The 24,550-nt window shown below is 41.1% G+C and overlaps 1 protein-coding gene across 1 annotated transcript; it reads left to right on the top strand.

Annotated features, from left to right (window-relative positions):
- Nucleotides 1-1,844: 1,844 nt before the first annotated feature.
- GFRAL (GDNF family receptor alpha like) lies at nt 1,845-19,295 on the top strand. The gene is made up of 10 exons (XM_063298193.1): nt 1,845-2,080; nt 6,075-6,215; nt 8,497-8,646; nt 10,708-11,121; nt 12,982-13,032; nt 13,742-14,072; nt 14,764-15,014; nt 17,176-17,271; nt 17,852-17,933; nt 18,976-19,295. The coding sequence occupies exons 1-10, from the start codon at nt 2,056-2,058 to the stop codon at nt 19,109-19,111; spliced, it is 1,677 nt and encodes a 558-aa protein (XP_063154263.1). The 5' UTR covers nt 1,845-2,055; the 3' UTR covers nt 19,112-19,295.
- Nucleotides 19,296-24,550: the final 5,255 nt, after the last annotated feature.

Below are 24,550 nucleotides of genomic sequence, written 5' to 3'. Positions count from 1 at the left end.
TTTTTCTGCAGCTCCAACTGAATCTTTCTTTTGCCAGCTTCTAATGCCCTGGCAAATTTGGTCTCATTCTGTTCTGTTTACAGAGAGTTATCCTGTTTTCAAAGATTTAAACTGACAGGCAGATAAAGTCCTAAACCCCTTATCTTTTTTTTCAACTTTCGGTTACAATAAAAACAATTAAAAAGGATCAGGACATTTCTTCCTTTCTTGTTTTATACCACATTTTGATTATGGTCTGATATCCTATTGGCTAATGGTGAACTTAATTCTTCATGTCTGGAAACTTGTGTAGTCCAAACAGATGAATATGCTGGAAATAATAAGCACAGAAAATGCTACTTCTAAGAGTCACTCATCTTATTTTGCGAAATGGCTCACTCAGAGTAGAAGAAGAAATGGTCTTTTAGCAGCTTGGCTCCAGACAATTGAAAAGTCAGAAATATCTTTTTAAATTGCAGTTGGAAACTATTACCCAATACAGATACCTTGCATGTTTTACTCTCTATTTTTCCCGAATGCTGTCAAAATAAATAAATATTAACTCCAATTATCTAAAAGTGTACATTAATATTTCTTTCCTAATTTTTGGCATGAATAAAGCCAGAGAACTTACAGCTTTCAGATATAAAGAGTCCAGAGTCCCCCTTTTAGGGGGAGATGGGCGGTGATAGAAATGTGAATAATAAATAAATAGATAGATAGATAGATAGATAGATAGATAGATAGATAGATAGATGATAGATAGAGATAGACAGAGATGATAGATGCTTGTTGGATGACATATATCATTAACACAATGTAGTCTGTGTTTTATTTCAAAGACCATGAACAAACAGGTAGATTGAACATATTTTCGTTTCCACATTTTTCCTAGAGACATCCACCTCACACCTCCCCAAATAATTGCAGTTATAAGTATATATATGGAACTGTTTTGCCCTGCTGCCCAAACTTCCTTTCTTTCACTTACACTTAACTTATACAATAATAATTTATTACATACCCTTTTTTTTTTGTTCTTTCCAGAATTCCAAAACTAAAAAAACATTTCATTGAACTGAATTTTTATGTTTCACTCTCCTCCCCACTTCACATTTCCTACAGCTTTATAAACCTTTATATTCTTCCCAACTCACCTTCATTGCCCTGGTCACTGTGGATCTCTAGATTTTGGACTATGACAACTTTCAATGCCCCTGACCTTTTCATGCTGATCGAGGATTATAAGAACCACAGCCCAATAAAATCTAGAGAGCTTTTGATCCCCTGCTGTTAAGCTTATTGCTGTAGAGTGGTGCTTACACACCTTTCATCCCACATTTACAGATTTTTCTATGGTTACCAGCCTGGCAACCTGGCACACAATGCAGCAATTTTTTCAGTGATAATAGTTCCTTTGAACTTTTGAAACAGAGCCAAGGGGTTGTCTGCATTCACCCTAGAGAAGACCTAATTCTCTTTTAACATTCAGAAAAAAGGTTAGCTTTTTCTTCCAGAGCATGGAATATAAGCTGATTTGCAAAACTCACTAAACCTCAGACAACTGGACCACAATTTTTGGCTTAGCATGGTGTGCAAACCCAATTCAGGTGGTTCACAGAAAATCGGGTTCAATTTTATTTAACCTTAAGTAATTGTGTCATGTTAACAGTGTGTTGATGAATTATAATGAAATTCAGGAACCAAGCCAAATGCGAATTGACCATTTTCCTGACTTTAGTGAAAGAGCAGATCATTGTTTATGAAGCACATTTGATCAGCAGCTACGTTTACCGTAGCCTGGACCTCTCCAACAGGTGTGAAACGAGATACAGGCTGTACTATTTCTCGCGCACACGCAGAGCCGGGAGGTGGGAAAGCACGCGGCTGAGTGGGCGTCCCGCCGGCTCTTTCGTAGCCTGACTGGACCAATCGCGTTTGCAGCAAGCGGAGCGCTGTCCGGAGGAGCTTGGTTCTGAAATGACTCCTCGTGTTTAAAGAGAGACTTCGGAGAGGATCAAGTGGCAACAGGTGTTTGCTGTGCTCAGAGGCAGTCTACCTGGAACCTCCTTGGCCATGAACTCCATTCTGCTCATCACTGGTAAGCTCACTCTAGTTCAACAGGAATATATCTCTATCTATCTATCTATCTATCTATCTATCTATCTATCTATCTATCTATCATTTCTATTGCTAGCTAGCTAACTAGCTATGATAAAGTAAGTTGCAGTTGCATGACTCCCAATTATATTTGCTAGGATTACAGCCTTGGTTGCCTGGGTAAAGGGGTAAAATACTTGAAGTGTGTGCCCAACATGTGTCTCTATCACTTTCCCAATTTGTATGCACTGAAAATAATAAAGGGTTTATCTATCTGTTAGCTCTAAGCTGAAGTTTCTTTTCTGTCTCTTTCTCTTTCTCCTTCTTCCCCATCTCATTTAAGCATGATAAAAGGTAAACAAACAATGGCCTTAAATGTTTTTAAAGAGAGCCAGTTTGGCATAGTGGCTAAGACACCAGGCTAGAAACTGGGAGGTGGTCAGTTCTAGTCCCACCTTAGGCACAAAGCCAGATGGTGACCTTGGGCCAGTCCCTCTCTCTCAGCCCTAGGAAGCAGGCAGTGGCAAACCATTTCTGAAAAACCTTGGCAACCCTGACTTGAAGGCACAAAAAAGAAGTTTTTAAAGGCTACTGTGTAAGCTTTTGTGACCATTAGGGTAGAACAAGATTTAAAATATAAATATCCAAGTTACTCTTTTGGGTTTCCTCCCTGGGCCTCACTGTACACTTCCCAAATAGTTGCAATTACTTCCTGTCTACCTACAGTTTTTGTTTATGATCTGCATAAGAAAATAGGTAATTGGCCTTAACCTGCTCACTTGCATAAACAAACAAACATACAAACCAACCCACAGGGCTTGTAGAACATTTTTCCTCAGGTCCCAGAATTCTTCACACACACTGTTTTAGCTATCTTTTATTTCACCAATCCCTATATCACATGCTAGAATTTATCATATACAGACTTAGTATGTTTCTTTTTTTCAGAAGAGAGCAAGAGGTGGGCCCCATGAGTTATGTACATACATTTCAAGAGGCTCATGGAAGTACAGTCATGATGAGAAAGAAAAGCTGTGAGCAAGGAAAAGTGTTTTTTTTTTTTTTTGCTTTTGTTTTACTTCTTCCCCCTGTTCTTTTAGGAACCATTTCATTGGCTAGATTCAGATCTCCAGATTTTGTCTCCAATTGGAATCATCTACATAGAGATGAAAAGCAGCAGAGCACCCCGCAATGAAGTTCAATGAAGGAAGGGCTCCACAGTCGTATTTAGCATCTCATATTGTGCTGGAGGTAGAATCGCTGTTCAGACCAGCATACCCATTTTAGGGGCAAGTTACATTATGTGCTGGCCAACAAAAACGTTAGAGTAAATCTGTTCTGTCTCTATGAGTAGCTTTCTTGTGCCTAGGGTTACAGGTGCTTATAAAGCACAGCTAATCCTTTCAGTGCTTCTGGCTCTTTGTGCTTCCTGAGGCATTGGTACTTCTTGTTCTTAGAGGCAATGTCCGATTGGAACAGTTTTCATGTATTCCTGGTAAGGCTGGAAACACACGTCGTTGATGAACAAATGTTAGCGTCACACTCCAATGCCATCTCCAGAATAGGGTTTGCTTGCGTGTGATATTTTCCTTTTGGAGAGGCTTCTTTTTGCCAAAGGTTTTTTGCCATCTACATCTGGCCAATAGATTTCAGTGAGTGTGCTGACCTACTCAAATCTATAAATATCTAGCAGACATGGAAATGGGAAGCCTTGTTCAAGCAAACAGTTATTGTTTGCTAAGTAAAAAGCCTAAGAGCAAGTAAGGCCATAAGAAGAATGATTGTTGGTATTATTAACATTTCCTTTTGGCCAGGCATGAAAAAAAAAAGGGGGGGGGGGAAGAACAGTGAAGGAGACATACAGAAAGCATTGGCACAAGACTAAAAGGGCATTTTGTGTCTTCATGATCGATAGCTTTCTTTCTCTCTTTGTCAGCAACAGTTTTAAAATGGTATTTTTAAACAAATCCTGAAAAACAGATTAATCCATGTCACTCAGCTCACTGTAACCTGCTGGAAAGTTGTACCAAACCTAGAATTTAAAAAAAAATACAACAGTTTCCCCAACCAAGTGTCTTCCAGATGTCCTGCACTTTGATTCCTACAATCCCAGATAGTACAGCGACGCCCAGGATTTGGTATCTGGTTGGAAGAGGCTGGTACAATATCATATCCCAATTTCATTATGTATTTTGGGAAGCCCTTCAGACAACTGTATGCTTTAAAAAAATACCAAACAAATATTAGCAAAGTCTATTCAAATTAGACAAATTGGATATGTATTATCAGTGTTATCATACAATTATGTTCTATGAGTTGGACCAAGATTCAGTTAGAAAGTTACATTTGCCATACCAGCAACAGGTGGGAAGTGTCAATATGTTACCCATCTAGGCAATTCAGCAGTCCAAGAATAAGCCTCCTGAGGGAGTTCTAACATTAGATCTAATGATCTAACATTTCCTTCTATCTCTAACCTTCATCCCAAACCTTGCAAGACAGGTAGTTCACTGCTGCAGCTGCAACTTCATCAAACCAATGATGGTCCTTATCTAATGCTTTGCAAATAGGCAATGATGTATTATTACCTGAGAAGGTGTCCTTTTTGAAAATGGGATTGTCATGCACCCCAAACAAACATTCCCAGAACATCTGATTGGACCCACATGCATGAATGGAGTTAACATGTGTTGGGACTTGTGGGTCAGTAGAATTGGGAGGGGGAACATGCCAGGAGTGTGAAAGCATCTTGTTTGGACTATCTCTGGTATCCAAGGTCAAGCTGCCGAGCCATTGGAGACAGCTGCATGAACTGAACTGACTGGCACAGAGAGGGGGGCTGCATGCCTGAGAAAGGGAGGGGGTTTGAATTCATTGGGCTGTTTAACTTGGGGAAAATGCGGGAACTTTCATTCGCAACTTTTTCACTGTTCTGTATACCACTCTCCATTAAAGCGATTTCTACTATAACCACATATGAATCAAATTTGATGGCAAGTTGAGTAATACAGTCATTACAGGGATTTTTTTCAGTCAAAATATGCATAGTGCTGGGCTGTAAATGAAAGCGTGTCCTAGGATAATTTTCCATAACTGGGTTTTTCAAGTCTTTTTACATTGGGACTCCCATCAGTTTAATGTATCTTTGATAATAATCCATCTGGAGAGCATCAAACTGGAAAAGTCCCAATAACTGAGTCTGAAACAAGCACAACAAACATTAACATCAAAACCAGGATGGAAAACAAGTTGCTAAATATGGAAGTGAGTTTTGTATCTTTAAGAAAATAATGAATGTCTAGTCTCCAATCCACTGGGATATCTGGAATACAGAAGATGCTACCAGATAGATGGATGGATGGATGGATGGATGGATGGTTGGCTGGATGGATGGATAGATGGGAGAGGGAGAGGGAGAGGGAGGGAGAGGGAGAGGGAGGGAGAGGGAGGGAGAGAGGGAGAGGGGGAGGAAGAGGGGGAGGCAGAGGGAGAGGGAAGGAGAGAGGGAGAGGGAGAGGGAGGGAGAGAGGGAGAGAGGGAGAGAGAGAGGGAGAAGGAGAAGGAGAAGGAGAAGGAGAGGGTCTATTCTCCCTTCCATGCTATACTGTATAACATCCTGCTCCATCCTGTGCATATCAATTTAACTACAGTTCCCACCATTCCCAGCCAGCATGTCACTGCTTCTGTTAATCAGGGATGATGAGAATTATAGAATACTTATTCATTTGGGAAGGGCACTGGGACCAAGATGTTCTATGAGGAGCCTCAATTGTTTTTAATTTGGTGCTGTCTTATGGCTTTTATGGTTTTTTAAAATATATATATATATTATTATACCCATATGTTTTGTAAGACACCCAGGGTTATCTGGGGAAAATGAGTGGCCATATACATTGGACTGATAAATAAATGAATAAATCAGAATAAATAGCTAACCTACAGAATGAATACAAATGAACCATGCTTCAACAAAGTTTATATTACCTGATTTGCAGTGCTGCTTCTATGTTCCATGAATGCATCTACTTACCAGGCCCAGATGTCGAAGTGTCAACAACTGAAAGAGAGATGTGTGGCTGCAGGAAATGGGTGTGAAAGTGTCTTGAATTTACTTGAAGAAGTTTGTTACATTTCAGGTAACTTGTATAAAGCCATATATTGCAGAAAGAGTGTTTCAAACAACTTCTGTAAATACCATATCAACTTTCCACTGGGATGTTTTTTGTCTTTGGGAATTAGGTAATTAGTCATACTGCCTATGCTAGTGTAGCTTGCATTTTTAATGGCAATAATGTTGACTTAGTCTCTCTCTCTCTCTCTCACGCTATTGACATGTTATTAAGACTTACATTTCTTCTCGAACAAAAATAAGACACCAGTATAGTCACATTAGAAAAAATGGACTAAATAATACTGCTGTTAACAAATCCCAAGAGAAAAAAACCTTCTAGGTCAGGTTATAACCTACAGTGTGTCAGGCATTTCTTTTTAGTCAAAAGAATATAAAAAGCTGAATCAATCACTAGTGATTCCCTCAACATGTACTATATTTAGATCAAAAACTGAAGGGAAAATCTTTCCAAATGTATCTGCTGTATTGCCAACACACCCACAATCCATAATAATGGAAACAGTGAGAAAAAGTAGGGCAAAATTGTATCTCTGGCATTTTAGCAGAGCAGCTGAATCAATCCTATGAATAAACATCATGATACCTGTAAAAGAAAGGTACGCCATTTAACACAAGTCCTACCCAGGTGAAGAGTATATTGAAGTCTTGTTATTTTGCTAATTAAATGCTGAACACCATCCGATCTGCTTCTGAACTGCAATCTCCCTGTCTCTGAGTAACCTGCAAATGTTGCACAAGACTAAAAATGCCCCCTCCATTTGCTGAATGATTTTTAGTGACTTGGCTGAATTATTTTCAGCAGGGTACTCTTTCTCAGACCATTGAAGATATTACACAATTCCTCAGGTGAGGCTAGGAACAACAGCATATATAGTTGGGTACACACATCCTGCTAAGACTGAATATAATACTTGTTGGATTTTTTATTATTGAGTTGCATGCGCCCTATCACTGTGGATTCTAAAGCATGCTGTATAGTTGAATATGATGGCCAAGCTATTATGCCTTGTTTCAAACTTTGCAGTGGTGTGACCCCCTTTCTTCAAGTCTGATCCCTGCTCATCCCTTGCATGTGTCCAGGCATGAGGAAAGCTACTTGGGATGTTGCCATGAGCTTCCTCCTCTGTTCATTCTTTTCCCCCCTTTGTTTGAGGAGAGAAGGAGAATCTTTTATATGATGGCTTTGTTCTCCTGAAACCAAAGTCTGAATATATGCATGAGGAAAACCAAAGTGAACCCTCTTTGCCCCTTCTTCCAGATCTTCTTCACCAAGGAGAAGGGGAAGGATCTGAAGTCTCTAGGTGACTTGGGTCTACCACATGTGGGAACTCTCTGATGCCAACTTAGTGCTGGGGGATCTTGCAGATATGGTTCCTCACTGTGGCTTGACCCCATAGCAATTCTGGTAGTGAGTGTGGAAACTGCCACTATTTCCTCTGCTACTCTCAACCAGCCAGACTACAGGCAACAGCTGCAGCTCCTGCAAACAGAAAGAGCAGAGAATGGTGTCAGGGGTGGTGATGATGGCAACCACTTCCTCTTCTGCCTTCACTGGCAGCCCCAGCCACAATGCCAGACAGCCCATCCTCCAAGTGTCTTACTCATCTGCCTTGCTCCAGTGACTTCCAGCTGGGCTGGGGGGAAATGTACTGGGAGAGAAGAAGGGGAACCAGTTCCTGACTGCACACAGGCTTGTGAATTCCTACTACCCAACCTCTCCCTCCTACAGAAAGCCTCCAAACTTTCTTGAAGGGAGTGGTTATGAATGAAGCACTGCAGGCAAGTGCAGGCATGGTGGGCATTGGAGGCAGCATGGTGTGCACAGATCAAGCATAGCAATAGATTAAATGTAGTTGTAGCCCTGGCAAACCATGTTCCATTCTGCCGGCATAAATGCTTGTCCAGGGAGAGTGGGCACAAGTTCTGCCAGTGATCCTGCTTCACATGTGCAAACCTGAAATAATATGTATCCTTGATCACAACATCCTGAGGGGTCAGGACACAGGTTGAGAACTTTTGCCCTAGTTAGTAAACCTTAATAAACCATGGTGGGTAATCCTTTACATCTTTCAGTGGCTAGTTCACATCATGAGATTTTTAATGGCAGGGCACCTCCTTTTGGGTTTCATCCAAAATTTTAGATAGTAAAAGAATCTTGAAAATCATAGAAATAAGATGTTGAGTCTTGATGATGTCACGGGATTCTTCTTAGAAAAATGAAGTTATTATGTTGCTGCTGTTTTTTTGCAAGAAAATATTAACAGTATTGTATTTTGGAAATCTAGGCAACAGCTGTGCAATAAAAGATTCAGCCAACTGTAATAAAATAATTAAGTTTTTAGTTGACCAGTTCCCAGAATTTAAAGACTGCATCTGCATAAAAGATAACTGCAGCATCAGAATGTTGTTGGGGGAAAAGTGTTCCAGTGATAAAGGTAACTATTGGCTTTTTGTTACCAAATAAAACAATAGCATTTTATAATGGCACTGTGCTAAGAAAAAACACTTCTCACTTTAAGAAGCTCATGAATTCAAGTAATCACATGATTATATCGACCAGCTTTTAATTAGAAACTCCATGGCTCTTGTAAGCAATTGTACTGGACTTCAGATTCCAAGAAATGGCCACATGCATCATTCATAAAAATGGATATCATGAACAGAGTAAAATCATTTCTAAGTTAGTATCTAGAATTATAAATTCTGGAATTGCAAACCACACAGGACAGTAGCCTATTAACTCCAGCAATAGCTTCTAAATCAGTCATTTTCATAAAGGGTACAGCAAGAGAATAAGAAAATGCTTGAATCTCTAGAAACTGCTCAATGGAAGTGGAGGAGAAATGTTGTAGAGAGGCAATTACACAGACCAAGTTATAATTAAACAAATATCTGGGAGAAAAAAACAGCCACTTGGATACCAATTTAATGGAAGAAAATTCACAGAAAGCAAGTTTCCTGTTCTCACCTGTTCTTTGTAACTTTACTGTGACAACAAAAAGCCTTTCAGGATATGCAAGGGCCCTTGTGAGGAATAAAGACAGGCCATAGACAGCTGTGGTGTCTGTGAAATAGTGTTACCTAATGGGTAACCTTAGGTGCCTGTCCTTTAAAACAGCATTTCCCTATAAAGATTATAAAGAAGATTATAAAGAGGAAGATTTATAATCTTCTTTATAAACTGTTTTTTTTCTTTTCTTTTTTTCTTTTCTTTCTTACTTATTCACTATTCGTATTTTCTTTGTTTATTTTCTAATATTTATACTGTTTTTATCTTGTTAAAAATTTCTTCAATAAAAATTATATTTAAAAAAAAAGAATTGCACTTTCCCTGAGATTCAGATTGTCCCCACCTGTTAGCCTTCCAGAAGGCCTTCCCAACTGGTTATTCCCCCCAGGCATTGGGCTAGGACATTGGATGATTGGATGACTCCATTTGGTAAATGGTTTTGGAATGGCAACATGCTGTGATTTGGCCTTGATTGCTGTATGTTATATACTGTCTTTCTGTTTTTACGTTCATCAGTTATTTTGTTTTGTGTTTGAATCCTATGTTAGCTGGCCAGACTCCCACTGTGCAAGTTGAATGGTCATACAAATTGCATAAACAAACAAACAGTAGTGGGCACTTTTTGTTCCAGAATGCCACATAAATGAAAGCCCCATTTTTGCAATCTCCTGAAGCCCTATCTAACTGCTGTTACTAAAAATTGGCAGCATCATTTTCTACATTTTAAAGCAGGAAACACTCCAAATTGTGGCATATGGCATCCTCATGATGCCCTCCTAAATCCAGAGGAAATGTCCAAAATTCTTCTGGCCCAGCCTACCTACATAACACACCCTCGTCTTCTTTGCATCATTGCAAAGATTACACATTACTGTAATCTTCTGTCACCCAAACAGATTCAACCCCATTATTGAAAGATTGCCTCCTCCTATCCTAAGATAATAAACTCAAGAATGTTCACCAGAGAAACACTTTCCTCCTCCTCCTCCTCCTCCTCCTCCTCCTCCTCCTCCTCCTCCTCCTCCTCTCTCAGCTGTCCCCTGTGCAGCATCCCAAGAGATGCCGTGACCATCAGGGACATGTTTTTTTATAGGCATAGATAACAGAGGGAAGAAATCAATTCCTGAGGTCCCAAGGGCTGCCTGTGGCCATGACAGTTCTTGGGTGGAACTGACTCCAGAGAGTTTCAAAACTGTTCCTAGGCTGTAGGGCTGGGCATCCTTCATAAATGATTCAGAAGAAGGGCTTTCTAAGAGCATAACACCTCTTTGCCACTCTTAAAGGATACAATTCTCTCTCTCTCTCTCTTTTTGGTTCTGTGTGAGCCTGAAAAACAATATCACTGTTTTAAGCAATACACACATTAAAATTAAGTTAGCTGGAGGAGAAAACTGTTAATTGTTGCATCAAGGATGAGTAATCATATAAAGTGCATTGAGATTTAATGAAATGAAAGGAACATTAAATGAACTGTCTCTCTTCACAGGGAACTTAGAGCCTTCATCCAGCATAGATACACAATTCACACGACCGCATCAGGTAAAAACTCCAGGGGTGGTCCACTCTGGCCAACTTGGAAATGATTGCTCTGTTGCAAAGAACCTCTGTCGAAGAGACAACACTTGTTTTACACAGTACAAGATATTCCAGAGAGTGTGCAGAGCAGAGGTAGCAAAATGCAGCCTACAAATGGTGGTAGAGCAATGCTTCGCCGCATGGAAGTTGCTCAAGAAAACAGTGATGGGCAACTGCACATGCCCAAAGCCAGTGCATAAAAGATGCTTTAAAATATGGAAAAATATCTTTAACAACACATGCTTACAGTCCACACAGGAATATCAAGACTCTGCCATTGGGAAGGAAACATATGCCGTTGAGGGAACTCAAAGCCACAGTGCAGGTAAATACTTTATCTTTTAAATAACAGCCACTTATAATGACGTTTCAGCCTTGAATCTCTCTTTCTCTCTCTTTTCCCTACCAACTATAGTTTCAGTGTCCCTTAGCACTATTCTGCAATCTGCTGTGTCTTACATTTCTCATGGAAGTACTATCAGTTCAAGGCATGAATCAGAAGACAAATGGCTTGAGAGTCAGAAAGGCTCAACCTGAAGGCAATTTTTGTATAGAAAACCATGGTTCAGGTAACCACAAGTTAGTGGATTTGATAAACATTGTTTATCATTGATAAAAATGATCCATGTTTATCCATCCATTTATCAATGATCATTTATCAATGATCATTGATAAAAACAATCCATTGTTTATCATTGACAAAAATGATAAACATTTTTACAGGTTATAACTGTAAACTCAGAAGCTGTGGTAATAATTTCCTAGTTGGTAGGGCAAAATGAGGGATCACTGCTAAAATTATAATTTAATTTTACACATTTCTTCTAACATCTGCCAGCAGGAAGCAAGCTTGGTTATCTTCTGAGCAATAGTATATTATAGCATATTGCTAGCCAAAAGGGTTCTGGGAAATAAAATGATAGATACCTCATGTGACCTGATCATTTCATTAAAATTGTATTAAAATTGTTGCTCATTGTTGTTAAAACACATTCCAAAAGGGATAGCAGGTAATAAAAATGATGGTCAAAGGAAGCATTGCTGCCAAACTAGAAATGAACAAAATGGAATTTGGTAATGGATTTGTCTTATCCCTTTCCAAATTCAAAGAAGGTTTGATCACATGGACATCAAAAGCAGGTCCAGGGAACTCAGTGAATCTTGCTGGCAAGTAGACATTGGATTGTTGAAAGTATTTAAAACCACATTAGTTTCAAGTGTCTAGGGGAGGCTAACTTCCATTAGATTATTCTGCAGATTTTCTATTCCATGCATGACCAGAGTCAGCAACCATGCTGCAGAAACATTCTGCAATCCTTCTTCTTGTAGACAATGGTTATTGCCTTAGTTAGACAGCCCATCAAAACTGAATTTCTACTGGATAAGTAAGTCAAATACACCCAGTTAATTAGATATCTCTGTATCTAATTCCATATTGCTGTAAAGCAATTCAACTAAAATATCATCTATTCAGTTTTGTTATTATTGTTAAGTTCCAATGTCTCCTGGGAAATTCAGAAAAGAAGGAATCTGATTTGCAAATGCATAGATCATGTAGAAAGAAAGTCTAAAAGGCATTAATCAATAAGCATGAGACCATGTCTTGCAGCTGCAGTTGTAGTATAAGGTTCACTTTTAATTCAAACCATTTGTGTCCATCGAAAGTGAGAGCTAAGATGCCATCTAAATGTAATTAAACCAAAACCAATATCCAGCATGACTCTGTGAAACCTCTCTACAACATAGGCTATTGTATTAGAAGTATCCATGGAATATGATTGTTTTGTCAGAATGAGTGATGAGCATTGTGATGTCACAATGCAAACTCAGCTCCTGACATGCATGCGTGCAACTTCAAGATGCTTACGTAAAAGGGGTGGAGCTTATGTGACACTTTAGAAGTGGAAAATCTTCATGGCAAAACTAAATCTTAGAGTAGAAGAGGTTAGATAGAGATCTGTTGGAAAGGAGTTCTAAAAACTTGGGAATGCTGAAAAGGCTGTCTGTATAATCAATACATTTTACCACTATAAAAGAGCACTCAGGAAAAGAATTGTTTCAATATGTTTCACTAGTTTTATTTGGTTGAACATGTGGTAGTGATGTTCCATTGCTATCCACTTCACCTTGGAACCTGCATCATGTAATCCATTGATTGTGAACAGATGTATCTCTTTTCTTGCAGGTCATATGAAAGCAAAATCACAGTGGAAGTTATCAGCACTTTCGAACTATGGTAAAAATCAATACTGTGTCTAGTTTGAGACCCACATTGTCTTAATTGGCCTATATCTATCTAGATTTGGACACCACAGTCCTAGGGAAATACACTATCTCAAAGAGCATCAGTCCTCAGATTCATTCAGACTGCTAATACTTACCTTTGCACACTAAGATAGCTAGAGACCTGAGCACATCACAAAATGTCTTCTCCCGTAGTGCTCTTCCTTGGCATTTATAAGCCCTCCTTACATTATCCCACCAGATGAGAAACAGAGAAATGGGATTTCTCGGTTGTAATACCCTACTTAACTCTCCAGAAAGATTAATTATCATGTTATTGACTATGATGATGGTGGTGGCTAACAATAGACAGCTGTAAGAAGAGCCATGCTGGATCAAACGCCTTCTCCAGTTTAGTATTCTCTTTTTACATGTGCCAATTGAATGCCTGTGGAAAGACTTCAAGCAGTTGCACAAATGCAACATCCACTCCATGTTCCCCAGCACTAATAGACTCCATCCATTTAGGGGATTGTTGGTCAGAATTGGTTTGGGAGATGGAAAAAAAAGAGTCTTGAAAGAGTCTTAAGTTGCCTATCACTGTTGCAGACAAATCATATTAGCATTTCAAAAGACAGCTAAGGGGTCAGCCATAAGTGCTCACTAGATTACACTTCACACTCAGATCTTTGGAATCCTATATTGCTTTGCTGTTTCCTTAGAATACAAGCAACCACAATCCTGCTTCCAAGCGAACATGGAATGTGTGAACGATGAAGTCTGTAACAAACAATTGTCTCTGTATCTTCAAGTGTGCCAAATAAACGGAAGCTATTGTGATATAAACCAATGCCGTGCAGCACTACACTCCTTCTATACCAGTATGCCTTTTCAGGTTGCCCAGATGCTGACATTTTGTGACTGTATGCAATCAGATAACAACTGCCATCAAGCCAAACAATTCCTACATGGCCATCCATGTGCCATCAAAATGGTTCCAACACCTACCTGTGTTCATATAATGCACTCGTGCCAAGAAAACAAGCTTTGCTGGTACGCATTTTTGCTTGCATGAAGAGATGTGCTTAATGTGAAAATACATAAAGGGACTGAATCTGTCTATTTACATGATATTCCATAATGTTTCTTAAGTTTTCAAAAACAAAAGTATTCCATGGTGTAGAATAAGCTAAGGCTAAAATTAACTTTTCCCTGTGATTTAAGTCTTCCTTTTAATCTTCTCTAACTTATGAGCTTTTGCAGGACATGTTAGATATGCAAATCTTAATTGTTAGTCAATATGAATCATATAAATATAGTCTTCAGTAGCAGTCCAGGCTACCCTTTCTCCATCCCATTCATTCTTTTAATGAGAGGTGTCGCTTCTCCCAAAATACTCTTTCAGGCCACTTACTATTTGCTGTACTAATTCATTCAGAGACCGATTCTGTCCAGGCAAAATAAAGTACATTGAAAACCCATTGCTTGGAATAGGGGAACTGAAGTAATGCACACCTCCAGTCAATTTGTGAACTATAAGTAAAATACTTACAATACTTTGGAGTGAATTATGCCCTACCTCATATTCCTTGTTTTAGTTCTCATAAAAAATTCCTGATCTGCTTTCCTTTCATCTTCTGCTCATTTGTCCTTTGGCTTGTTGTATATTTCACAATAAAAAGGAACAATGGGGATAGATATCTATATATTCATGCTCCCTTTACACTCCCTTATGTTTCCAAAGGAGCAAATATGAGGCATTTACATCAAAGTGTTTAAAACACATCAGCCAAGCCTGCCTTGAAGAAAACACCTGCCTCAAGAAGTTGAATGGAATTGACCCAATTTGTTCAGAAAGTGTTGAATGCAGAGCTGCTTATGTGGACTTGTGGGGGTCTCTCCTTCGAGTCAAGTGTACCTGTGAGACCGCATCACAAGGGGAACAGTCTGTATGCCAATGGTTTCATCATATACTCCATGGCAATGTCTGCTTACGTAAGTCAAACTGATCAAGGCTTGACACTGTCTACTTTAAACTCAGAAGGGGGCAGCATCTGGTTCAGATACTAAGCTGGGATACCAAGCAGGGCTAAGCCAGGTTAGTACCTGAATGGGAGACTCCTAAGGAATAGGAGTTTGCTAAAACATTTCCCAAAGAAAGCAACAGAAAATTACTTCTGTACTGTGGCGCAGTAAATTGTATGTATGCTGATCATGAAGTCGCCAGAGTTGAACTAAAGCTGAAAACAACTTTACTTCTACTTTAAACACGGTGCAAGCAACCAGCAACTTCAAGGGAGGGCTTTTCTTGTAGCCTGATATGAGAATTAGGGGTGATGGTGGTGGTGGATGATAGATGGAGGGACAGAATGAACAGGCATCAAAGAGAAAATCAGTGGTCACATCCATTTTTTACTCTGGTCCTACCCCACAGCTGTTTCAGTTCTGTCCCCTAAAGCTATATTGCCCCTCAGAAATGACCTCTGGGGGAATATCTCTCATGGCAAAGATGCCCACCCAGCCATGTTTGAAGCACACACATACTTTTTCTATACAGAATTGGGGTTCCAGCTAGCAGATTTCTGCTTCAGCATTTAGGATTAGGGCTGGAGAAACCTACCTTCAATACAAATGTGGTCTATTTGTAAAATCAAGGAACCTTGCAGCCATGGTTCTTGGTGCCTAACTGACTGCTTGTAATGCTTGTACTCACAAGCATTACATATTAGGGATAAAGTCACATTTTACTATGAGGCACCTTTGTGTAGTATAGCAGTGCACATGTATGCTTGGGTGAAGGATCTTACTTGATTTTTGAGTGGTGTATTGTGGGCTACACTTCAAAAAGTGAAAACAAAATGTGATCTAATTTATTTTAACAACAAACTTCATTGAAATTACATTGTGTTCATTAAATACATTTAACTAGTTCCCATGCATACAACCTTTCTCTCACATTACAAGCTACAATTTGGACGGGGACTGGGAGTTGCACTCAACAGTCTGGGAGGCTCGTATCCCACAATGTGTGGTCTCAAGTTGTACATAGAAACCCTCTGAAGAAGCATCATAGCTGAAAAATAGGGATTCTGAGATCTGGATGAGTGCATTTGCCTTAGGGTTTACACAGCTCCATGGGTTGAGAAACAGAATTCAGCTGTGCAAGATCAGAATCTTAGTCAGGTGGATAAGATTCAAGAAGGAAGGAGTTAGCAGGAGCACTATTGACAAATGTAAATATATCACTAGATGATGGACTTTACAGTAATAATCAGGTAACATGTCATTAGCATTTTTTTATTTCCTTTAACATAGCATAAGACTTGCATAGATCATTTCCTGCTTGGAAGTATAATTAACCAATTGACAGAGAGCAACAACTAGAGCTTAGTTGGGTGTGTGTGTGTGTGCTACTTTGTGAATGTATTATGTCTTCTCTGTTAATTTTTTTTTTAATGGTATGGTCTTTACTACTTTTAAAAAATAATATTCATTCATTATTGTAATAAGCCCTAGTAAAATCCAAGAAAATTTAGACAGGTTTTAGAACTCGTAGCTGAGAAGCCAGATTAAAAAGGGAAATCACCCAATGAAATTGTAAACAATCTGACTTCTATCTAATGAAGTAGAGGTCTGATTTTATTACTAATACAGACTAAATATTCTTATTTTATTTGTGTACTGTTACTATATTTCTTTTATCTAAAATTATTAGAGCTAGAATCTCTTTCTACCTCTCTCATTTCCTTGAGACATAATAGCAAACTGAGCTGTTCATCTGTCCATCTTTGGTCAAACCATCATCACCTATATACTCAAGGGAAGTGACATCAAGCTTGGAGAGACTGAAGTGCACCTGAGGTTTGCAAAAATACAAAAAGTTCATTTATTCCCTTACATTTTTTTTGAAGGAAGAGGGTTCCCAAAACAACTGCAGGAGGCTTTAGGACGCAGGACAGAGAGGAGGGGGAATGGGGAGATGAGAGGGAATGGAATGGAATGGAATGGAATGAAATGGAGAATTCTGGAAGAGCACAGCTGATGTTCAGGCTGGCTGGCAAGCATCCAAAACGAAAGCACTCCACGTGGCCGTGATAAGATGCAGCTTCCACTCGCTTTCACACTGTCCCATTTTTATATCCTCTCCTATTTAAAGGCCAGATATCAGGTGGAAATGCTGATCTTTATTCATCACAGATAGAACTCCCTGGAAAAATACTTCCTGTAACAGGCGAACAGTCTTCATTTTACGGTAAGCTTGACATTCAAAAAGAAAGAAAACGTTAAGTTCCCAGCACAGACGCTGGAGGATCGCAATGCATGGGGCCTGCAGAGGAAAGATCACAGGTGATGGGGGGCAGGGGGCTGCTGCAACCAGCCCTGCTCTGGTCCTTGTTTCTGTCTGGAATGAGAGGATGGTTAGGCCATTGCTCGAGCCTTGATGTCCTTGATCTGAATGAAGAGCTGTATCTATCGCCTGGTTCTTTCCCTACAGATACTGGTGTGAGATCTGGGATTCTTAATCTGGCATGTGCTGATATAGCCCCTTGTGTTGTTGTTTCATTAAATTTATATGCTGCCCGACTCCCAGTGTCTCTGGGAGGATAGTAAACAGCCAGAGACTTAAAGCCTCATCCATATGTGTGTGTGTGTGTATGAGAGACAGAAAGAGACTGACTTAAGCTGAAGCACCTGCCTATCTCTGTTTCTGAAATTTGCAGGAAAAAAGTATATAATTCTGGCTGATTCATGCAAATTAATTTGCAATTTAAATATTGGTGTTGGATTGGATGCCCTTTAACATTTTAACTGTTTTCACACTTTAATTCTAGATGACACAATCCTCACTATTGTATACACCTCTTGCATAATTCTTATCCTGGGAATAATCCTTTTGGCTTTGTTAAAGACCAGGTAATTTCTGCAAAATGCCATGTTTATGCATTGCATACTCCAGGGTTAGGAAAGTGCTTGCTTCCCCTCAGCATATATTGCTTCCCAGATCTCTAGTCATTTTTAGCTATCGTTTCCAAGACGTTGAAATCTTGATGGGAGCCAGTGAAAGAAATAGAGAACTATCTGTGACAAGTGTATGTGAAGCTGAGTAAGAAACATCGGCATCTGGTATTCCACTCATGTGCCTATTTCTGTCCTGCCCAACTTTGTAATTTTTAATTTTGTTCTAATTTAAAACAAATAGCAATGTCTGTACCACCTCTTTTGATCTAAGACTGTCTCAGTCTCAAATTAGTGGGTGGCTGCAATCTACCACATTGCTGGGAAGTGCCCCCACCTGCCCCCTCCGAAAGACAAAGTTGGGGGGGGGGGTAGAGAACTTCCTGGGATACTGCTGGTGGGGCAGAAAGTGCTCTCACTGGCCTCCCTTCTTCTAAATGGATGTTTTGTGATGGGCTTCTCCAAACCACAGCAGCCATCTTTTGAGAGGGCCCACAACATGGTCTCCAAAATGCATCCATCAGCCCTGGCTTACCACAGGGGAGGCAATCTGTTACCCCCTAAATAATTTGGGCTACAGCTCTCATTGGACCCAGCTAGCACTGGCAATGCTTGTAGAGTATGGGTATTCTGCAGGGCACCCAATTGGCTACCTTTGGCCTAGATACATAATCATTCTACCATTTCAGATAAAGTGTACTATTGCTACTATTAATACCAATAGACCATTAATAAAGCAGGAACATTTACTTCCCCAGTTTCCCAGAAACAGAGGCACAGTTTAGCTAATGTTAAGCACTTTTTGTTCCCACCTATTTCAGTGAAGGACAATATGCTTAATTCCTTTTAAGAATCAATGAGACTTAAAAGGGCTTAACAGTGACTGGATCACGCCCAAAGTTTACCGAGTGAACAATAATGGCTATCGATCTTAGCCAAGTAGACTGAAGTGCTCAGACTGCCTGGTTGGTTAATGCAACACCTACATGTTTGTTTTCAGGGCATGCACATCTGCTTATCTGCCGAAGATGAAGACAGTTTCCTCCCAAGCCCATTTATCAGAGAAGCTCATGATACCTCGACAGCCGGGGCTCATCAGCTGGGCCAAAAATGCTCTTTCTGATTCTTCTCATTAACCAGCCTTTTTTATTGTGTGAAATCGCTTTTGAGAAAGAAAAAGGGGGGGGGGGAGGGGGGAAATCCATAATAGTGATCTACCACATTGGCAACTTATAACACATATCTGGAGTTCTTTTTTCTCCTGTACTATTTGACTGCATCCTTGGGTATTTGATTTTAAAATTAAGCCACAGGGTCACACTATTAATGTTACCTTGGAAATATATGTTCCTGAGCTTTCATTTGCTAAGATAGCATGAATATAGGGCAGTGGTAGGCTTATAGAGAGCCGGTTTGGTGTAGTGGTTAAGGCATCGGGCTAGAAAGCGGGAGACCGTGAGTTCTAGTCCTGCCTTAGGCATGAAGCCAGCTGGGTGATTTTGAGCCAGTCACTCTCTCTCAGCCCTAGCAAGCAAGCAATGGCAAACCACTTTCAAAATCTTGCCAGGAAAAGTGCAGGGACTTGGCCAGGCGGTTGCCAGGAGTCAACACTGACTCGAAGGTACCAAAAAAAAAAAAAACCCAGAAGAAGAAGAAGAAGAAAGCTTATAAGGAAAATCAGCAAATGAGAGGTCAGCTTCATCTTTCTGCTGCAACCTATTTGATTCCATTCTATCTTAAAATGCCCCCCCCCCCCATCTCTTCTCCTTAGGTGGCAAAATGGAGTTTGGTAATCCATTCAGCCCAAGTTATAAATATTTTTTATAGTTATAAATATAGAACACATCTTTTCATTGCAGTGCAAGTTTTAAATACAGAACGATTGATGTTCCAGTTCCTCTGGCAGCATAAGACCTGCTGCCACATTTCTCCTTCTGGCTCTGTCAGGGTATTTGAGAAGCCAGGAAGACATACATAGAGAAGAGGCCATCCAAGATGGCCTCTTATCACTTACACTCCTTGTGGAAGGTCGTTGTCATGTTCACCGTTCCGGTGTTTCTGCATCGTAACGGTTCGCTTGCCATGGTGCTGATACATGTCTGGGCTAGGAGGGTGCTGCTGTGAACCTTGTACTGAAGACGTGCTGATCTGTGCCAGGAGGAATGTGTTTAGACTATCTCTGAAATGTCAAGATCTCTCTGCCCGTTGAGCAGCAGAGCTCGTTAGGAGCACCTGGGAATGTGGGGTGAACTGTATGTGAGGGAGGGGCTGGGCTGCTGTTTGTAAGATGCTATTTAGTTTGAGTTTAGGCGCGCTTTTCTCATTCTCAGCTTTTTACCTGTTTGCACCCTTTTCTAAATAAACTCAGAACCTGAATTGTCATTTTGAGTCTGAGCGTTTTATTGGAATTAAGGCAACCATCACAGTCGTCATCCAAATGATAGGCACATTTGTGTGCTATCACTTTTTTAAGCTACATGTAAGTCCAAGTAGACTGAGACTTTGTTTTCTCTTTTTAAAAATACCTTGATGTCATCTGCTTTATGCACCTTTTCTGCCACTGCACTGAGAAGGACTTCAATTCCTCCTTTCCATTTAAATAATCAAGGAGACATATATGGATGGCATTTATTATGGTCACTGATCAGAGTTCAAAATAAAACATGTTAAAAATAAAGTAAGTGTAATGATTGCCTATTCAAAATCACCATCAGACTCACACAGGGCTTTCATGGATATCTGATTTAATAATGAATAGTATGCAGGATCACAAGCAAAGCTGAGAATAGTAAAAGCGCGGGACGTCTCCCAATAAATCCCCAAGCAACTCCCAATCCCTCCCCGCAAAGTCAGTACAATTCCATGCCCACCGGTGCCCCTAATGGTTCCTGCCGGTCTGCGGGAAATGTCCTTGACAGGGCAAGATAACCCAAACATGCATTCCTCATTCTTCACTCCTCACATCGCAGCTGTCCTAACAGTCAGGAACCACGCTGAGATGAGGAATAGGTCTCTAGTGTTTATTACTGCTACATAAGACAGAAAATCCTAACAAACTGAAGAAGCGTGGGAAAAACCCAGACAGATAAACCCCAAAAGTCAAGGCGGGTCTGTTCTGTGTCTCTTTGAATGGCTGCTTAACTCCTCAGTACTACGCATGCGTTTTCCCCCCTGGATAGAGGCCCCCTCCTGCTTGCCATCAGTACTCATGACATCACCCTCCCCTCTAGATTCACATTCCATTTCAGCCCCCTCCCTTCCAGAGGTCTCATAAGAGTCCATCTCCCCCTCTAAGCTCCCATGGGAACTGGGCAACGATGGAAATTCTTCAAAGGAAAACTCCTCCAAGGACGAATCAGTGCTGCTCTCCAGGTCTGATAACGCTTCTGGCCCAGGTGGCTGCTGCTGGAAAATAGCTAGATAATTAGAAGATTCTTCCCCCCCTCCCCCTTGGGAAATACAAGCCCAAGGTGGAGGGCTGTGGCTCTCCCTCCTCCTCTCTTTCTGGTCTGAAGGCTTCAGGCGGGGGTGGGGGCTCCAAACTTACGAACTCCTCTGCTTGGGATTCCTCTGCTTGCTCAGCCAAGTGCGAAATCTCTGGTAGAGTGCGAGGCTTGGGTTTGTGAGGGAAAAGCTGATGGAACCAGCATTGGTGCATGTACATCTCTGGCATTCTCACACGTGCGCTCTTCCTCAGGGTACCCTTTCCAGTGTATCAAATATTGGATGCCCCTTCCCCTCCTCCTAGAGTCCAGAATTTCCTTGACTTCGTGTTCCTCCTCCCCCTCCACAATTACTGGAGGTGGGGGGGGGCATTTGCGATCGTAAGGTACTTGGGGGAGGGTCTTTGGCTAGCAAGGCTCTGTGAAACTCTGGATGGACTTTCATAGATGCTGGCAGCTTTAAGCGATAAGCCACTGGATTTATCTGCTGTACCACAGAGAAAGGGCCCACAAACTTAGAGTCCAACTTCTTGGAGAGCCTGGTAGAGGTCAAAAACTTGGTAGAGAGCCCACACTTTGTCTCCTACCACAATCGCTGGCCCCTCTTGTCTGTGAGCATCTGCAGCTCTCTTGTAAGCACCCTTTGCCCTGTTCAGCTGCTCCTTTAACAACTCCTGTGCGGCTTGTTGCTCTTTAAGAAAATCAGCCACGGCTGGAACAGTTCCCTGCTGGGAAGAGGTGGGCAACATCCGAGGGTTAACCCCGTAGAGTGCTTGGAAAGGAGACATCTTGGTTGAGGATTGCACGGAGTTGTTATAAGTAAATTCTGCCATGGGAAGCAGGGCTGGCCAATTGTCTTGCTGATAAGTGGTGTAACACCTGAGATACTGCTGTAACCATTGGTTAATTTTCTCAGCTTGCCCATTACTAGCCAGATGATGCGATGATGATAGGTGGATCTGGACCCCTAATGACTGGAAAAGGGCCCTCCAGAACCTGGAAGTGAACTGAGGGCCTCTGTCACTCACCAAGTGATTTATCATGCCTCTATACCTAAAAACATGGTCCATAAACAACTGTGCTGTGGCTTGCGCAGATGGGAGGCCCTTGCAAGGAATAAAATGCGCCATTTTAGTGAAAAGGTCCACCACCACTAGTATGGAAGTCAGCCCCTGGACCGGGAGGAAATCAGTGATGAAATCCATGGAGATTGTATCCCAAGGCCTACTGGGGGTGGGTAGGGGTTGCAAGAGTCCTGTGGGCTTCCCTGGGAGAGGCTTGGCTCGTCTACAGGTATGACAAGAAGCAATGTAACCCTTTATGTCTGCAGTCATCTTAGGCCACCAGTAGTCTCTCAGAGCTCTATGGAGAGTTTTGAAAACACCTCCGTGGCCTGCCGTTTGATGGTCATGGCAAAGTCTCAGTACTTCTTCCCTCAATGAGGGGGGAATGTATAATCGCCCACTATGCCAGAGGATTCCTGCTTCCACATTAAATGGGGAGGCAGTGTCTTGCGGGCCTCTCTGGAGGTCATCCATCCTGGCCCTGGCATATGGGTCCTGTTGTTGCTGAGCTCTGACTCTTGTAAATAGGTCCTCTGCTTGTCTGGCTGCTGCTAAAATCTCTGTCTGGTTCCTCCTCATAGACTGCTCAAAGTTGTGAGATTGTAATATAGTAGCCTGTACCTCCTGGTGAATAGCGGGGGTTGCCTGAATGGATCGAGACAAGGCATCTGCCAAATGTTTCTGCGCCCTGGGAACATAAGAAATAACAAAATTGAAATGGGAGAAAAACTGGCTCCATCTGATTTGGCGTGGGGTGAGGGGACTGGTGTTTTGTAGAAGCTGTAAATTCATGTGATTGGTGCAAACTTTCACAGGAAAGGTTGCACCTTCTAGCCAGTGCCTCCACTCTTGAAATGCTGCTTTAATTGCCAGCAACTCCTTGTTAAAAACATCATAGTTTCTCTCTGCTGGTGAGAGTGTGTGGGAGAAAAATGCACAAGGAAGCAATGTATTCCCTGCTTTGTCAGTATATTGCAATAAAACAGCAGTGATAGCAAAATCTGAAGCATCTGAATGCATTATGAATTGCTTTGTGGGATCAGGATGCTTCAAAAGCAGCTGGGATGCAAAGAGTTGCTTAAATTCTTAGAAGGCTGCTTGCTCCCTCTCCCCCCAAATGAATTTTGATCCTTTCTTCAAAAGCTGTGTGAGGGGTTTAGCCCTGTCACTAAATTTATTTATGAAACTTCTGTAAAAATTGGAGAATCCTAGAAATTTTTGTACATCTTTCACATTTCAGGGGGGTTGCCAAGAGAGAATTGCCTGGACCTTAGAAGGATCCATGGATATGCCTTCTGTTGATATTCTATAGCCCAGGAAATGTAATTCAGTTAAATTGAAGGCACACTTCTCTAGCTTGGCGAACAGCTTGTTCTCTCTCAGTCTTTGTAAGACATTACGTACATGGGTTACATGAGTTGTAGCATCCTCAGAGAATATTAATATGCCATCTAGATAAATGACCAGATACTTATCTAGAGAAAATTTGATTCATAAATCGGGAAAATATGGCTCCTGCATTAAACAAGCCAAAGGGCAAAACAAGGTACTCAAATTTACCAAACCTGGTATCGAAGGCAGTCAGATATTCATGCCCTTCTTTCATCTGGATCAGATTGTACACATTCCTGAGGTTCAGCCTAGTAAAAATGTGTGCTTTCTGTAAGCGATCCAGCAGATCAGATATTAGGGGGAGTGGGTAATTTTCCTTGACCGTGACTTTATTGAGGGAGCTGAAATCATGCACCACTCTCATGGGTGCCTCCTGGGTTGCCAGTGCCAACAGATCAGGCTTCTTTGGTACGAAGAAGGTAGGAGCAGATGCTGGGGAAGTAGATGGTCGGATGAAACCCTTTTGGAGATTAGAATCCAAGTAATCTTTTAAGGTGGCTAGTTCCTTGGGGGACATGGGATATTGTTTCCTTGCTGGAATCTTGGCTCCTGGTATCAACTCAATGGTGCAATCACAGTCCCTATGGGGGGGGGGGTAGTGCTGTGGCCTCTTGTTTGCTGAAAACGTCTGCGAGATCTGCATACTTGGCTGGCAACTGGACCCCTCCTGCTTCCA

Source organism: Candoia aspera, chromosome 1 (genome assembly GCF_035149785.1).
Source record: "Candoia aspera isolate rCanAsp1 chromosome 1, rCanAsp1.hap2, whole genome shotgun sequence".
Classification (NCBI taxonomy): Eukaryota; Metazoa; Chordata; class Lepidosauria; order Squamata; family Boidae; genus Candoia; species Candoia aspera.
This window is presented reverse-complemented; position numbering and strand designations above follow the sequence as displayed.

Excerpts from the sequence above, each read along its gene's own strand:
- GFRAL (XM_063298193.1), top strand. The coding sequence starts at position 2,056 with ATGAACTCCATTCTGCTCATCACTG. Across the intron at positions 14,073-14,763 it reads CAAGAAAACAAGCTTTGCTG|GAGCAAATATGAGGCATTTA; the intron begins GTACGCATTTTT and ends ATGTTTCCAAAG. Across the intron at positions 15,015-17,175 it reads CCATGGCAATGTCTGCTTAC|GCCAGATATCAGGTGGAAAT; the intron begins GTAAGTCAAACT and ends TCCTATTTAAAG.